The sequence below is a fragment of the Rhagoletis pomonella genome, unplaced genomic scaffold, assembly GCF_013731165.1.
Source record: "Rhagoletis pomonella isolate Grant_MI unplaced genomic scaffold, Rhpom_1.0 Rhpom_scaffold_00004, whole genome shotgun sequence".
In the NCBI taxonomy this organism is placed as follows: Eukaryota; Metazoa; Arthropoda; class Insecta; order Diptera; family Tephritidae; genus Rhagoletis; species Rhagoletis pomonella.
Genome location: NW_023458558.1, coordinates 30,971,424 through 30,989,624, shown reverse-complemented (window position 1 = coordinate 30,989,624; position 18,201 = coordinate 30,971,424). Strand labels below are relative to the sequence as shown.

Sequence of the window (18,201 nt, the reverse complement as noted above, 5' to 3'; positions counted from 1 at the left end):
CGGCTGGTGGTTGCACTGCAATCACACAAGCACATACATTCGCACATTAACTTACCACGCGTATTTGTGGCCTGCGCAACCACAGACGTTGGTTCTCCCTCGCCGACCGAGGTCGAAGCGGATACCCAGAATTCGTACATTTGGTTTTCTGCTAGGCCACGTGCCTCATATGTCACCGGATAGCCATTCTCGTCGACGCGCACCATGTGAGCTGTTCAGTTCGAAGGTTGAACGACAGCGTCGATAATCGCAAAGCGGCGGCAGGTATTGAGCGTACAAAGGCAAATGCCATAGATGGTCAACATGCAAAAAGGAAAAAGTTTTGCATTTATTTGTTTGAAAAAAAATTAAAATTTGTCTAGTTTTGAAACCAAAAAAAGGAACAGTGAAAAATGTGTATTTTTCTATGAAAAACAAATCTGTTTGTCAATAAGTTATCTAAAAATAAATTGAAACTAAAAAATATATGTATATCTCTTTTTAAAAGAATAAAAACTAAAAGAAAACTAATCTTAAAAAATCAAAAAAGGAGCTTCTAAAAATCAATTGTATTAAAATGTATGTTTCCTTTTAAAACAATAAAATCTGAATATTAAAAAAAATAGTTTAAACAAAGATTTAAATAGTTAATATAAGTTTGTAAATATTTTATGATATTAAAAAATATATATTTTTTCTTTAAAGTAATAGTGTCTAAACTCTAAAAGAAAATTCAAATAAAACAACAAAAAATAAATTTAATTTAATTAAAAATCCGGGAATCCGGGAAATGTCAACCAAAACCACCAAAAATGCATGCAATTCGAATTCTCTCATTTTTGTGTCGAAAAATGGATAGTAAAATATATTCTTATTTCATATTTCTTTGCACATTTATTTGAAAAATCTGAAACAAAGCTCTAAATAGCATTGGTTTTAAGCACTATATCTTTTAATAAAATACAACAATATCGCTTTAAATAAATAAAATTTTTTCAAATGAAAAATGGGTAACGTCTGTAACGAAACGTCCTGAACACTCTTATACAATTGTTTTAAAGTTAATCCAACCTTTAGTTTGCTTTTATATCACATTTTGTAAACTTCTTTATTTTTTTGTAGATTGTGCTCTCCATGCAAATATCAAATGTCAAATACATCGACATTAACTCTAATTCAAATTTTCATTTTTTTTCCCATACGTACTGCTATAAACCATCCCTTATAGCACAAAAAAATTTTTAACATATAAAATTTTTGTCGGAAAAAAAGTTAAAGGAAACGTACGACTGTAACGTCCGCAACGCTAGGATTCGCCCATATATTCCTAAAAATTAAACCGAATTAAAAATATTTTTTTTAAGAATAAAATTTAAAAATTTAAAGAAATTACATTAAGAAAATATTAAAGAGGAATAAAAAATATAGGTTTCAGAAAATTAAATAATAATAAAAAATAGTTTTCCTTTTTAAACAATAAAACCTAAAAATTTAATTATAAAAGAAAAAAGTAAAAAAATAATTGCAATAAAAATTGTCTTTTTAAAAATATAAAATCTTAAAATTAAAAGAAAATTTAATTAAAGAAAAAGAAAAAATAAATTATAAGAGAAAAAATCCGCTGCCCTTGGACTCGAACTCATCGTGAAAGCTCTTCCCTGTCTTTCGAAAGACTAATTAAAAGATCTGCCCACGAGGAGGTCTTCGCGCATTTCCGTTTTTTCAGCAATAAGTTTTATAAAAATTAAAGAATGAACACTAGAAATCAAAAGAAAACTACATTAAAAGTCAAAAAATAAAAATAAAAGGGTAAATTTCTATAAACCAAATAGTAATTAAAAACGTTCCTTTTAAAAATAATAAAGTCTAAAGATTAAAAATAAATAAACAATTAAATAAAAATATTTAATGAAATTAAATAAATTTTTTTCTTTTAAGAAAGAGGTTCTAAAAATTAAATAAAAAAATAATAATAAGTTCCGGAAAGTTAAATTAATTAAAAAAAATCTTTATAAAACTAAGTTCTTAAAGATTAAAAATTGCTTTCAAATGCCAGCTAGAAAATCGAAATTCTATCTTAAAATAAATAAAAAGCCAAAATTATCAGAGACTGTAAATTTATTTTTCTAAACCAATTAATATGATTTTGGGCTCTGTACCTTTAAAAAAAATTTCACAAAATAATATTGACCCTTAGTCTTTATTTAAACACTCACATTTTGCTTGTCCTTTTCGTCCAGCCTCACGTGAATAAACCGTATAATGCGATATGATGCCATTACGGTTCTTTGGTGGTAACCATGAAATCAATATGGAATCAGCCGTTAAGGCAGCCGCCTTAATGGATGCGGGCGCATCGGGCACATCGTCCTCCGTTTGACAATATAACGGTTGACTAGCCACACCATCTCCAGTCGCAGTGTAGGCCAAAACGCGTAGCGAGTAATTAGTCGCCTTGTGGAGAGTGTGCAAGTAGGTTTCCAGATTTGATGTACGTTTCACCTCCAATTTGGCGGGGAAGTCAACTGTAAATATGTTAAAAAACAAGAATGGAATTCATTCATAAAATCATTAACATATGTATATGTATATGCAGAAGTATTTGAGTGAGAAGTATTTTCTTTCTTTTCTTTTTAACTGCCCAGTTCTTTTTTTTTTGTTAACAACATGTTTCTTAAAAAAAAAAAAAAAATTGAATTACTTTTTTTTTGCTAAACGTAAAAAAATTCTGGGTTTGGGCTATGTCTGAGAGAGACCAAAAGAGAAATGACGGTTATGCAGTTTACCTTCGATATAGATCCTATATCCTGACGCTATGTCAGTTTTGAAACCATCAGTAAAGATTTTGCACTGCGTAAGCCAGGGTTTCTCTTCAACAGGGATAAGTTCTTGGGAAAGAATTTTTCTTAGAAGTCAGATATTGACGAGCGGGTAAAAATGCATAAATGATGAGATTTTAGACTTAATCCTTGTTAAGCCTACAAGTGGAGTTAAGGGGCTTCCCGTGGGCAGAGAGATTAAGTGATGGTAGGTTTAGAATTGCTACCAGGGAAGCTGTAGGAAAAGCTACTGCACAACATACGGGGATATTTGGTTGAAGTTGTCCACCATGTCACCCGCAGATCGCATGCGGCAAAAAGGTAATGCAATGATGCCATAAAAAATTAACTCTCATCATAGTCGTTTACTTTAGGTTAATTAAACTACTTCAATATTATATTTTGATTGCTTAACCGTAATCGAAAAACTGTCGAAAACAGAAATGCAAATACAATTCGATAAAACAGCTCACTAAATTCAAATACACACTATAGAAGTACTAAAAGCAGTTGCTGAAATTGGGTTTTTGTTTAGTTCCTAACTGCAGTAATTAACTTTTAATCGCTTTGCTTTTGCATCCAGGTTTTCACTATTGATACGTAAAATTCAAATGCAACAATTTCAATTTACGAGTGAGATAGTAATAGTAAAAGTATGCACCTAATGTGTATGGAAATATTTACATTAGGGTGTCCCACAACATCGGGATACAACTAACCTCTGAGAAATTTGATACGCATACCTTCAAAACTTTTTCCTATGGACCTAGATATGAGCAATTCTACGTGAAGTGATCAAAGTTAATATTTTCTTTTCACGTTTTACGCCTAAAATCGTAGCATTATTAGTACTCATGAATGGTAAACTTTTGGCAATATATTTTTTCGTGAGGGAGGGGATGAAAGTTTCGGAGTTTTACGTTACACCGCATATTTTATATTTTATAATTTTTTTTTTTTTTTTTAAATATGTTGATATGAGCTTCGATAGATTTATCCATGCTGCTTTTTTGCAAAAAAATCAAGCTACTAACAAAGAAAATAGATGGGTAAATAAATAATTCGTCAATATTCAATTAGGAGCTGCATATAATGTGCACCTAATGGTAGAGACAAATTGGTTTCGCTGCCACTAAGTACTTAGTGGAAATGTTTTTCACTACCACTATGTGGTTAGTGGTTATACATTTTTAAACAAACGTGTTGCAAGAAAATGGTTAATAAATATCAATGTTTAATTTTTATATATAATGCCTCCAACCGATCTTAAAAATCATGGTCATGAAATTTTCAAGAAGATGCTGAAATTTGAAATAAATGTTTTTTTTTCTCGAAATAAAATTATGCTAAACAATTTTTATTTAACTTAAAGATGTTTCAAATCTAGAGTTTGCAACAAAAAAAAATTAAGTTCAAAAATTCATATTGATCAAAAAAAACACTTTGTTGGAAATTTCAATATTTTTGAGACTAGTTAGTTAGTATTGTATGAAATAATTGAGCCAAAAATTTATATAAGTTATTGCCGTTACGATTTTTAAAATTTCAAAATTCAGTAATTTTTTCATTTTTCGAAAATTTTTAAATAAATATATCTTTATATAAAACATCAAATATCATCTTTTTATAACTACATATAATATGTAATTTTTGAAATATTAAAAAAAACTTGCAAAATCCGTTAAATTGTGAAATTTCGAGCATTCAGTACATTTAACTTTATTTTTTTTTTCTTTGGCAGAACTAAGTTATAAAATAAAATAAAATTTCTGTACAAAATTCATCGAAGTCAAGGTCGATTGCAACCATTGGTCGATTTGACGTGGATTTACAAAAACTATATAGGGTACGCGTATCGAATTTCGCAACAAAAATCTGAGTCACCCTAATGTACATAGAAACGCCATAGCTATTACGATGAAAGCAACTTAAAAACGATACAGCTCCAATATCTGAGCATATGTTTAATTGTAATAATTATAAAAACTAACATTTGAATGCGTGAGAAACCAACAACAACACATAATAACTAAAATAAATTTGTATGTATTTACTATACATATTTGTATGAGGATATCGTTTTTACATATTCATGCATACGCATTTACTTCCTTTGGATGCGCTTAAGAGCGTATCTATGCATAAACACGTACTATTTTTACTCGTACATACAACAAAACGGTACACTTGCAGCGCGCAACTGTTAAAATGCTACATGAACATCAAATCCACCGTTGAGCGCTGCATTTTAATACTGCATTGCTACTAACTAGCGAAGCCAGCAAAGTGGCACTGTTGCAAATGTACTGCTATCACAATTGGATAACGGGATTGAGAGGTTTGTGGTGTAGTGTGAGTGCATATGCATAAGTGTAAAACGTGATGTGGTAAGTGCAAGTATTTGCAGCGTTTCGAACTCACTTTGATTCACAATTGGTCGATATAAAATTTTATAGCCTTGAATTATGCCACCATGAAATTGTAATGGCGGCTCCAGCCAGGATATCTTTAGACTTTGCGACGACAATGCGGTACAGTTGACATGCTGCGGTGGTGCTTCAGGCACTGCAAAAAGAGGAAGAAGTATGTAAAAGAAGATGTAAAAATAAAGAAAAGTTGACAAAACAAATAAAAAAAACACAAAAACACACTTATATAGTACACATTAAAAAGTTGTTGTAACGAATAGTCATTGCTATGGCTTGAGTTGCAAGTGCATGCATTTGTAGACTACATCAACTAAGTATTTGGTGGATGAGCACAGCATGTAGAGGATAGTATAGTATAAAGCAAATGAGCAAAGTTATATTGGTGATGAAGTTGTGGCTGCGCTGAGCAACGCTAACAGTAGGTAGGGGGGGCGTGTGAGGGATTGGTCTTACATAAATGGGCACAATTTGAAATTTTACTTTTCTTTCATATGGCTTTACTTTAGCAACAAGGCGGCAGCAGCGACTGTGGAGTCATACTCTACTTAATGCACCTAAATACATTAAGCTTGTATTTTCTGCAGCTGCTGCTCACAAGGCCACTTAGTGCTGGGTACAAACAAACATATTCTCTTCGCACTCAAAGAAATTTACAACAAACAGAACTATAAAAACCTATTGAGAAAAATCTACACCCACTTATTTATATGGAGTACGAGTGTGTAAAAAATAACCGCCTTATCCCGAGTTTCGCTCGAAAAAAAATTCACTCGAAAATGTTTACTCCGCCCATAGTAAATACATGGAAGCGAAAACTGAACAGTGAACCGGTTCGGGGAAAATGAAACACATGATAAGGCTGATTAATTTTGAAAAAATAATAATACTAACAAAAAACTAAACAGCTCCTTAAGCAATGTAATCATCAATGTGGCCAAGAACATGACTAGGCTATATGCCTCGAGGCAGTTTGGGTTCGGCATGTACGGTCACTGTAATATAGCGTTACTCTTTAATATACTACATGATACTGCGTCTGAGTTTCGAAAGGTCTCTGCCTGGAAGTTTTCGGGTAGCTTAAGGGCGCTAGCTCTAACAAGGACCAAGGAGTAGGAGCTGCAGTACACTGCATCGAACAGAAGATTCATAGGTATTTAGACTATCGGCTACTATATCATTGCAGTATTTATCAAGTCGAGATATTTTCAATAAAGAGACCTACTGAGGTGCTACGCCAAATCAATCTACCAAGCGAGTAGATAACCATTTACATACCTAAATACATAGTCAGATGGTCAAATAGTAAGAAGGCTAACTACGGCTTAAATCGCCACAAGCACCATCCATCTACCGTCGTAGGAGATATCAGCTGTGTAAAGCAAAGAAAGACCTAACGAGCAAGTCAAATTGGGCGCCCTTTTAGACGCGTTCATAGCAATGAATATAAAATGTACCAGATACTTAAAAAAAATCAAACGTTTACATTATCTGCCCATGTGTCGCCATGTAGTTAGGTTTTTGGGGTTGTGGAAAGGCAAATATTTAGTATGTGTAGTTCATACGCTGGCAAATTTATTGATTTTTAACTATCAACCAGAAGAATATTCTCGATAATTCTAATAGGCTTACTAACTTGGTAAAGATAAATAACAAAACATATTGTACATATGTTTTAATTGAGGACTAATCTAGTATTTAAAAAAAAAGTTACATAATTTACTCAGTGTACCTACTTTATTCAACAATAAGGCGACATAAACCTACTTCGTCTAATGTTTGTATGCAACTAGAGGTGGGTAACTCAACTCAGAGTTGAGTTATTGAGTTGATTCCTATAAGTGAATCGGTAACTCAGACTCCCTGTCCAAAAAAAATGTTACTCAGTAACTCAGTTGATGCCGTAGGGCTCACATGAATCAATTGAATCATAGTGGCTCATATTTGTCCATATAACTCTCTCGCTTCGCCACAGTGTTTAGCATGGCAAAGTCTTGAATTTTGTTTTTGCACGAGGCAAGTTATACAAGGTGGTGGCAAGAATACAACAACAACAACCACATGTATTTTGTATTGCGGGTGTTATGTCAAATCTCACAAATTCTTATAATTTCGTTTTTTTTTTTAGTTTTTCTCGAAATATGTATGTATGTAAGATATATAAAGATGTGCATATCAAATCAATTGCCTTTCCAACCATATCCACATTTTGAAATTCGGTACAATAGGTTTCGAAATATAAGCTTTTGAAAATATTGAAAATTCCACCTTTACCCTCCCCCTAGCACCGCCCTATTAATTTGCACACAAAAAAAATTACACCTTTCAAATCAGTAGAAAGGAGCTGACCACGCCCACTTTAAAGTTTTGTTTTATCTCAACGGCCGCTATACCGCATCTATGCCTCAAAACGAGTCTACGATACGAATGAGTGTAACATACAAAGAGTCAAATGAGTTAGTTGAATGAGCTGACTCCTTAAAGTGAGTTGGAGTCATTGAGTCAACTCCTATAAATTTGCTGAGTTACCCACCCTTATATGCAACTAAATAAAATTTGTTGCTCTTCTACTCTTTCTGTTGGCGTTCGGATTGTATATAGCATTTTCAGTTTTACTGAAACCATTTTCAAATTAAGCGAAACCTTTTTCAAATTAAATGAAACCTTTTTCATGTTAAGCGAAACCTTTTTCAAATTAAATGAAAACTTTTTCAGATTCAGTGAAACTTTATTCAAATTAAATGAGACCTTTTTCAGATTCAATGAAACTTTATTCAAATTAAATGAAACTTTATTCAAATGAAATGAAACTTCTTTTTTGGATTACTTTGAAGTAGCTGTTACGTGTTGCTCTCCCTTACGGCCAAGGCATGTTGAATACAGTGTTGCCGTTTCGGTACAATTGGACCAAAATTGGTAGTTTCATTTCTTAAAATAAGGCTTTTCTAGGTTGGTTGGTTTGTTGTGATTTTCGAGGGTTTTGGTAACTAGGCAAATCATATAATTTATTCATTTTATAAAACTTCAAATATCTCTGTTTTCGGGAGTACATGTAAAGGATGATGTGAAAAGGAAAAGAGAAATGGGACATGTCAAAATTATTCTTGAACCGAAGTTGAATGTTGCCGTGATTAGACTGTGCTCTCATCCATAGAGTTTGTTTAAGTTAGAAGAAAATAATTAGACAATTGTTATGCAAATGCCAAATTTTACATTTCGCTTAAGCGAGTGAGTGAGAAGGGAGAGTATTTGTACTGTGTGTAGAGTGAAAACTCTCAAGCAATGCCAAGTTTGCATAACAGAGCCTTTAGAGTTAGCCAGACGTAGTGCAAACGGCTCTTAATAGGTTAAGTTGATTTCCTGATCCTTAATTTCAAAATGTTTAATACTTAATTTGAATAAAGTTTCATTTAATTTGAAAAAAGTTTCATTTGGTTTGAATAAAGTTTCATTGAATCTGAAAAAAGTTTCATTTAATTTGAATAAAGTTTCATTGAATCCGAAAAGGGTTTCATTTAATTTGAATTCATCTGAAAAAGGTTTCAATTCATTTGAAAAAGGTTTCGCTTAACCTGAAAAAGGTTTCATTTAATTTGAAAAAAGTTTCATTTAAACTGAAAATGCTTTAAATACGTGCAGTGTGCCCGTTTTGAACCAAGACTAGACTCGACGGCCGAACTGAGTGACCTCGTCTGAAACCCCTTTTGGTATCGGTGGCCGTTATCCAGCGTCTCAAGCTCATCGCCTCCACAGATTTTGGAAAATACCTTTCGCCTTCCACTACCGCTAGCTATATTTCGAGATCGGATGCCGTAATGGCTAACCTTTAAAATTTTGTTTATATTTTTCCGATTAAATTTAAAAGTTATTTTATGATTTATTTTTTTTTATCAAGTATAATAGTTATTTTTGGATTTTTAATTATTTCGACCAATATTTGATCGTTATTTTTGCTTTATCTTTCTGCGGTCGGTCATAACCGTTAATTCCAGACTTTATTTTTTAGATCATAAGAGATTTAAAAAACGCAGTCTGCACTATAACGGCTAAAAATTACTATTTAGTTTAAAAATAGAATATTTAGTTTAACCGAAAAAAGAAAAATCCAAATTTAACGATAATTTTTTATGGAAAAAATAAATAAAAAAATTATGATTTTGCAATGACCTAAACATAGAAATCTTGAGATTAATGGTTATTTTCGCGGGGCTAATTAAAAAAAAAAATAGATATATGTTTTTAAACTGTTTTGGATAGCTTTTCAATAGCTGTAGAGTTTCTGAAAAGTTGTAATTCTTATTTTTTTCAAAGTTAAACTTCTTCGACTTTTTGAAAAAACTATTTTTTTTCGGCATAATTTTGCAGAACTTTTTTTTCTTTTCAGGAACTCTAGTTTTAATTTTTTTCAAGCAATGTCCTTGTTTTGACTTTTTTTTCTGAAAAAATGCCTCTTTCGACGTAATTTTTCCATGCCAGGAACTCTAGAACAGTTGAAAAGCTATTCAGAACGTAAATATTTTTTTTTTTAATTTAATTTTTTCGAATTTTGAAAAAAAAGTGGTATTTTCGGCGTAATTTTGCAGAACTTTCTTCTTCCTTTTCAATATCTAACTCTAGAAATATTGAAAAGCTACTCAGAAAAGTTTTTATTTGATTTTTTGTCACATGTCGCATGCTGCGTGAATCTGGCATACAAAATAAAAAAATAAAATAAATAAATTGTCAAAATATCCAGAACTTTTTTCCTTTTCAAGAAATCTAGAATTTTTGAAATCCTTCTCAGAGCATGTTGAAATGCAACTACATACGTCTTTGGCGGCAGTATACTATGAGCGGGAAATATTAGTCCGTATTTCCTTATACCACAACATACTGAAGTAGGTTTCTCGTTTTTCGATATAGCGACTGCTATCTAGCTTTATGAATTCATTCTTGCTGAAACCAAGTTCTGCAGATTACCATATTTGGTGGACGTGCAGCAGTTTCAGCACCCTATATTTTCACCAAAATTACCAGTCTGCTAACATATCCAGATAATATTGATATTGTAGCGCTTAATGCCAAGACGATTAGCGCAGTATCTTCCAGCTTAGAAAAGATGGCAGAAGAGGTTGATCTAGCGGTAAATGGAAACAAGAAAAAGTACAGCCTGAAAGAATTTGTCGGTCTAGGATCCAGGATTTAAACCATCGCATTTCCCAGCTGGGAACCACGAATGACACATAAACACACGCGCACTACTCGAAAGACACGAAATGGCTATGTATATAAACAGTAGTTTCAAGTGCCAAAAACAAAACAACAACCAAATATGTATAGGTACGCACAACAACTTATTTATATCTACACATTCAACTAAGTACTTACCACCCTCAGCTGTTGTTCCAAAAATAGCTGCACTCCATGGTCCCGAACCGAAGCTATTGAGCGCTCGCACCATCACTGCGTACCTGGTGTATTTGCGTAAACCGCGAATGGTTGCCTTTGTGGTTGCCCAACCACTTACAATCACCGACTTGAGTGAATTATTGACAACGCTAATGTAGTTGATGTTCTGTTTTTCCTCGCTGCAGTTAACGGTATAGCCAATGAGTTCACCATTCCAAGATTCACGCGACGGTATCTGCAAAGACAAGTTTTCAGGTGAAAAAGAAAACCGATGTGGTAGAGTAGTGACAATATGGTATTTTAAGAATGTATGTATGTACATTAGAGTGCATCACTCGCCATACAAAAAAAATCGATACTGTCTTTCGAATGGAAGTATAAAATCCGTTATATTTTAAGACTTGCGCCAAAATATTTCGGAAAAATATTAATATTTAACTGAGCTGGATCGATTTGAAAATAACTGCAAAAATTAAGTTTCTTATGAATAAAAATAGTTTCTTAAAGGATTAAAAAAAATCCCTCGATTAATATAAATGTGTAAGTTTAAAAAATCTGCACACAAATGTGAAACAATTTTTTCAACGGAATCATGATAATGAGATTTTTGATGCTGTTTTTTAATATTGTTATAAGAAAAACTTGAACTCAGCCAAACTTTACCGATTTAGACTAATGAGGTATCATTGGAAAGGTAATTTCTCACACTTTTTAACCGATCTCCAAAAAGGAGGAGGTTATCAGTTCGTCGGAATATCTTTTTTTTTAATTTTTTTTTTTTTTTTTAAATATGTTTCTGCATAGCTTTGGACCACTTCAACCGATTTCGATATATCTTTTTGTATCGGAAAGGTAGTGTCTCAGAGGTAGTCCCATACTAATCTGGTTAAGATCCGATTAGTGGATCATGAGATATATAATGTATATATATTTTTTTTTTTACGAGAGTTGAAGTCGGGGGTTTTTTTGCTAAAAATTACTTGTTATTCTTTATTAATGCCCAGTTATTTACGTTTTTCTTAAAGAAATCTTTGATAAAAGTCCAAAAACATCATCAAAAATCTCATTATACTTTTTGCAGATTTTTAAAGCTAAAACAGTTTAGTTATCTGGGGAGATTTTTTTTTCGAAAAGTCCTTTCACGTAAATCTTTATATTTTTTCCAAATATTTTGGCGGAAGCCTTCAAATATAGTACATTTTGTAATACCGGCAAAAAAAAAGCTGCAACTTTTTTGGTGATGCAGTCTAATGTACATAGGTAGTAAATTTTGCGCTGGCCACTACAGACACCCATACTCCCACTGACGATGCCTGTGATGAGTGGCCCAAATAAATGTTGATTTTATGCCAAGAAAACGAGGCGCTGTTGAGAAAGTGGCATTAGGACAGCGACACGTAAGCTATGGCTGAAGACACGGCGGCAGGTGGTGTGTTGTGGAATTGAAGTGTAAGTGCACTTGATGCCTTTTACTTTCAAATGCACATAAATCAGTCACCGCTGTGGTGTGTTGAATTATTAATATCGATAAAAAGCCGCAAGATGTTAAATACAGGTGATGATTGCGCTTGAGGGTTTTGTGTGCGGAAGTGCGCAGGGGTAATATAGGAGAAAGGGAGAGAGCGAATGTAAATATGGTTGATATACATAATGGCTAGAGGTGGGCCTATAAAAATTAAGGGGAGTTGCGCATGAAATTATGTTTTGTTTAAGTTTTATTAGAGCAGGTGGTTGCCTGAGGTAAGCAATTTGTATGCTTTTAGTCAAAGTTAGCAGAGTTCGAAAGAAGTAAATCAACTCATTAACACGTGGAGATTAAAGTGGTAGATTTAAAACTGCTTTAAACTCATATTTACTTTTCTTACAATCTCTGATAAGTGCTAACTGAAAAAATTAGGTGATGAAAGGAAGGCGATAAAGTAGTACAGTGGTATCTGGCTGGAGTGAACACCCCATGCTATGAACACCTCGAAAGAGTGACCATGAAAATTTTTCTATTGAGTACTCTATAGAGTGAACAATTTTGAGTCTTTGTAGAGTGAACAAAATTTAGAACCAATTCATTCCAAACTCAAAACTGTAACGAAAACTTAATAACAAAAACGATAATCCCTTCGCCAGGCCGATCCCGTAAATCCCCGTATAAGGGGTTCTCAACTCGGAGATTCGGCAACTAGTGAAGTGGGAAGACCATCTGAAGACTTGTAACTTTGCCTCTGGTGTGAGCACACTTTGGTCAACCGTGAGATCACTGTCCAATCCGACGAAGCATGACGACAAAGTTGAAATATTTTTTGGCGACCACGCTTCGTCCGACCCGGAGCGATGGGCGAGCTATTTTAGCCGACAGTTCATACTGCATCTTCCGGCGGACAAAGCCAAACGTAGAGTGACCAGAAGGCTGCACAAACTGCCAACACCAAGTGGGGAGAGTGGTTCCACTGCTTAAACCGGGGAAACCGTCCAACAAAGGAGAGTCTTCTCGCCCGATAGCTCTCCTTTCCCCGTTTGCGAAGACACTAGAGACCTTCTACTCCCGCACTACACAAATAACTCAACCCCAGCGAAGCATCAACATGGGTTCCATAAAGTGCAAAGCACAACAACAACACTTGACGCCATAAACAGCCAGATAACTCGTGGCCTTAACCGAAACCCCCCATGTGAGAGAACTATTGAAGTAACGCTAACAGAAGACAAACGGTCGGCGGCGAATTACCTGAGTGGTCGAAACTCGTCAGTGATTTTTTTTTTGGAAAATAAAACAGGGAGTTCAACAGAGTGGTGTCCTTTCCCACTACTGTTCAACTTTTACATTTCTAAGCTCCCTCAACCACCAGAGGTAGTCTCGATTGTCTCTTATGCTGACGATTGCTCAATAATGGTTATCTCGCCGAGCTTTCTCGCTTCGTCACTGCACGGAGCCTAACCCTCTCCCCTATAAAATCCTCAGCAACGCTATTCACCACTTGGACGAAGGAGGTCAGACTGCAACTGGGTATTCTCGTCGATGACGAACCAATTCCGACGTTGAATAACCCGAAGGTCCTCAGAGTAACCTTCGAAGGTCTGCTCTCCTTCTCGGCGCATACAACCGCAATTGTCAATAAAGTACAAAACCCAACAAAGTCCTCAAGTCGCTAGCCGGCAAACAAAGAAACGTTGTTAGCAACGTTCAAGGCAATAGGCCGGCCGGTTCTCAACTATGCAGCGCCGGTGTGGTTACCGGGGACTAGTAGGACGCAGTGGATAAGCTGCCGACCTGCCAAAACACTGCACTCAGAAAGCGACAGGATTCCTTCTGATGTTCCCGCACCATCACCTGCGCGACGAGGCACATATGCTCCCGATTAAGGAGCATAATACAATGCTCTGCAAGCAATTCCTAGTAGGGTGTTATCATGTTAGCACCCAAAAAGACATCTGATTGCGGAAGAACCCTCGCCACGGCACGTCAGAAGGCATCTATATGAACTGACGGACGAAGTCCCGGGTTCATAAAACTATCTCTGAACCCAACAACTTACCGACAGGCCTTGAACGAAATTCAAAGAGGGCCAGTCCCGAGTTATATAGACTATCGACATCTGAATGCCGTTCTGGGCACGCAACCACCTGACGTGGACGACACAGAGCTTCGTCTGCCTCGGGAGAATCGGACCACAGAGCCCAACTTCGATCGGGCTACTGCAGCAGGTTGAACTCATACCTGAACAGAATAAATGCAGATGGGCCAAATGAGTTCCCGTCATTCGGAGAGACGCTCCATGACACGCAGCATCTCTTCGCATGCCCACTGAACCCCACCCGGATAATGTGTCTGGCCTTATGGACAGACCCCATCGAGGCTTCATGCTTCCTGGGCCTACCGCTATAGCGTTTACGACAACGATACAACAACAACAGGAAACATGTGTTGGCATTAACTGTGTGAAAAGACGACACTTCAGAGTTCTTAAAAATTTTACTTTAAAAGACGCACTGCGCAATAAAATTGATTGTAAAGAACAAAAAACTCAATCTGAATATAGTGAACAATCTGTTTTCTACGAACTGGTCTTGCATTAATTAGGTCACTCGACCCAGATAGCACTGTATAACAATTTTTGTGCGTGTGTAATAGAGTGGTCCAAAAAAATTTTCCCAAGATAGAGCTTGGGGCACCTTCCAAAATTTTTGCGCTTGTCGAAAGAGGAGCTGGTACCGAACCTTACGTTTCTAAGTATAAATTTAGAATATGCTCACAATGGTCATATTTTACTGTAGAAGTATTGCGTACATATATTAATAAAAAAATTGGTTAAGTAAGCAAAGAACATTTCAAATGTAAATTCTTAAAAAATATCACAAGCTTCAGTTGTCATGGCAACAGCACCTTTTTATAAAACTCAGTAATATTTTTGCCAGTTTCACGGCGTTCCAGTAACGCATTTCAAAGTCATTGAGCACTCTGTATTGGTTGCAGTAGAAAACTGAAAGTTGGTACAGATATTACAAATATTAAAAGGAAAAAACTAAGGGGGTTCCGTTTTCCGGATGAACATTTTTCCCCCTATAAAAAAATTGGATCACTTTAGTGTGTAAGCAAGAAAAAACAACTGTAAGAGCCCAACAAAGTCTGTTGGAAAGTTACATTTAAAACCATTGTTCTCATTTGTAGTGAATTCTAGTAGGTTTGATACAGTTGATTTACCTTAACAAGGGCCGTGTCTTCGGTTAAAATGTGAACCCGGCTTCGAAGAATATGACGCAACGGTCTTTAAATTGGCTTATAAAATAAAGCAAATATTACTAATATGTGAATATATATATGTATGGTATATTCATAAAAATCAATATTTTTCGAACTCTGTTTCTCTTCAGAAGACTACCAACATCCAATACCCAACTGTTTATTTAAACTTTCCAGTCGAAAAATATTGATTTTGAAGAATTTTACACTATTTCTACGCAAAATGTTTTTTTTCATATAAAATACATGGACCTCTAAATATTTTTAATTTCGAAATAAAAAACACAGATTTATATATATATATATATATATTGCGATAAAAAGCAATCCTAAGGGCGACAGCATTACTTTTTCACATAAATGTTTGGACCACCCTAATGTAGATGGGAACAAAGAAAAACTACCAGGTATGAAGGCAAATAAAAAGGCAAAAGTGCTTCAGTTTGGCCTTTTTTCAAATTCAACCAAAAACTAATTAAAACAAATAAACATATACCAGTTTGCACATCTACAGGCCAAGCGCTTTAATTTGACACCCCGTTTTTGAAAATCGAACGAACGGTGCAGATCTTTTGCGGAACAAAAAATTCCTTCGCGTATTATTTTGAGCTTAATTTTTTCAAAAGTGGCAACTCTTTTTGAAATAGTTAAACCTTATTGCACACCTTAAGTCAGAGCCCTTTGATTTGACACCTCGCTTTTGAAAATCGAACGAACGGTGTGGATCTGATGGCATTGATTATTAAATTATTTGAATGCAATTTTTTATCAGGTGGTAACTCTTTTCGGAATATGTAAAACCTTATTGCACATCTACAGGCCAGGATTATATATATAGATACATTGGACCGTACCAAAAAGAAAAACTTCGCTGTACACTCCTGAGTCAAAGTATTTTTGCAAGGCTGTTTGGAAAACTTTTTTTTGCTGAACCTAGGGGACTGTCTGTTTATATTTTTTGTCATATCTTCGGCATTTACAGTCGGATCTTAAATTATATCTTAGCTCAAAAAAACAAAATTGTACGTAAGTTCATTGATCTCAAGTACTCCGTCCGAATGTTTACATAACAGATCTCAGTCCTTATCACCCTAACGGCAGAAAATTAAAGCTCGTCATAAATTATTAAAACTGTGCTAAGAAAATTTTTTGAGTATTCCAATTGCACAATTAAAAAAATTAATAAATTTTATTGCCGAACGTAGGCGTCACCGAAAAATGTAAAAATGCGAAGCCTGGGTTCAGCCGACATATTTCTTGAAATTGTCTAGCAAAAATACTTTAGACTCCGGGGTGTTTGGAGATTTTTTTCTTTTAAGGTGGTACGGTCTAATATACATACATATGAATGCGGTATAACCACTTGTTAGCGCCAGCAACTACTTTATAATCGGTCGCTTCCGTTGTCATATCCGCTGCCACGCACACTTACTTACTTACTTGCATATGCTAGCACTCACCTGCCATGTCACAATCAATTCACTCTCGCCACCAGTCTGCACTTGCACATTCGAGGGCGATTCGGTGGGTGCCTCTTCCTGCGTTTTCAACACAATCGGATCGGTGAATGGACTGCGCTCGATTTCGTTGATTGCCTGCATGCGAATGAGGAATGTGGTCGCCGGCGTTAGCCCAGCAACAATGGCACTCTCACGCAAATCGCTGTCATAGCTGACGAAGCAAACAAGCAACAAAACAACAAAAACAAGGGAAACAAAAGCGTGTCAACAATCAAAAATATTTTGCATGTGCATGAATAATGCAATGCATGTATGTATGTGTGTGTGTGACAACTTACCTACGGCTAATACTCGTCGATGGCAAAGTCACATTGATGATATTCGGACCACTCCAATCGCCACCCGATATACCGAGTGCTGCATGCGATTGCAGATACTTCAACGGTTGATATTGCACCAAGTAGCTAAGCACCGGCGAATTGCCGTCAAATGGGCGCCGCCACGACAACTTGACGGTACGCGAGCCCACCTCGAACACCTCCAGGCTGGAGGGTGTGTCGGGGCGCTCTTGCACCGCCAGGAAGATGACGAGTTCGGCGCGTCCATAAGGATTCTCGGCGATGCAACGGTAAATGCCCGAATCGTGGCGATCCGAACGGGCGATGGTCAGCTGTGAGTCGACACCCTTTTCCGTTTTCATTTCCGCAATGCTAAAACGGAAATTATTGAGGTCAATGCGGCCGTTGTTGTGTGTCCACGAGATGGCGATGGGTTCGTCGCCTTTGGCTTGGCACTCGAGACTGACGGGATCGTTGCGGCGGGATGACACATTGCGGGCGGCTTGTTCGAAGCGAGCCGGCTCTAAAGTGGAGTGAATAGAGGGGTGGGTAAAGAAGAAAGAGTTCGTTATGTGTGGGCTAGTAAAGTTTAAAATTACAAGTATTTGCTTGAAAATCGCTTGCACTCTCAAACTGCACACTGCAGAGTTCACTTACCATTCACATTGATGCGTATGATTTTCTTCAGACCGGCGCCAATGTCATTTGTGGCCTGACACATGTAGAAGCCCTCATCAATATCCGTGGCCAAATTGAGCACCAGCGAGTTGTTGCGCATGCTGAGCGGCTTAAAGTCCTGCGACATTTTGCCTGAAGGAAAATAATTTAAAGCAAATGAATAAAAGGAGTTGTTGGTATTCGCTTTCGCCTGTGCGGACTACATTTTTATTTATTTGCTCATTTTGTCTACAAATTCTGGATTCAAACGCTTTGTGGCAGCTGCCGCGCGTGTAATTGCACATCAATGGCGAAATGGCTTAATTAATATTCTAACATTTCTGACATTAATTTATTTGCTTTACTTCTTACATTCTTCTTTGCCAGCATTTTTATACGCTT

At 35.7% G+C, this 18,201-nt stretch overlaps 1 protein-coding gene across 1 annotated transcript in view; it reads right to left on the bottom strand.

Annotated features, from left to right (window-relative positions):
* The window catches only part of LOC118738194 (Down syndrome cell adhesion molecule-like protein Dscam2), a 144,683-nt gene that overhangs the window by 17,284 nt on the left and 109,198 nt on the right, over positions 1-18,201 (bottom strand). The window contains exons 16-22 of the mRNA XM_036469117.1: positions 17,800-17,952; positions 17,143-17,665; positions 16,805-17,015; positions 10,592-10,847; positions 5,220-5,363; positions 2,196-2,504; positions 56-211 (exon numbers count right to left, since the gene is read on the bottom strand). Of these exons, the coding sequence (XP_036325010.1) occupies positions 56-211; positions 2,196-2,504; positions 5,220-5,363; positions 10,592-10,847; positions 16,805-17,015; positions 17,143-17,665; positions 17,800-17,952 (1,752 nt within the window). The remainder of the gene's footprint in view (positions 1-55; positions 212-2,195; positions 2,505-5,219; positions 5,364-10,591; positions 10,848-16,804; positions 17,016-17,142; positions 17,666-17,799; positions 17,953-18,201) is intronic.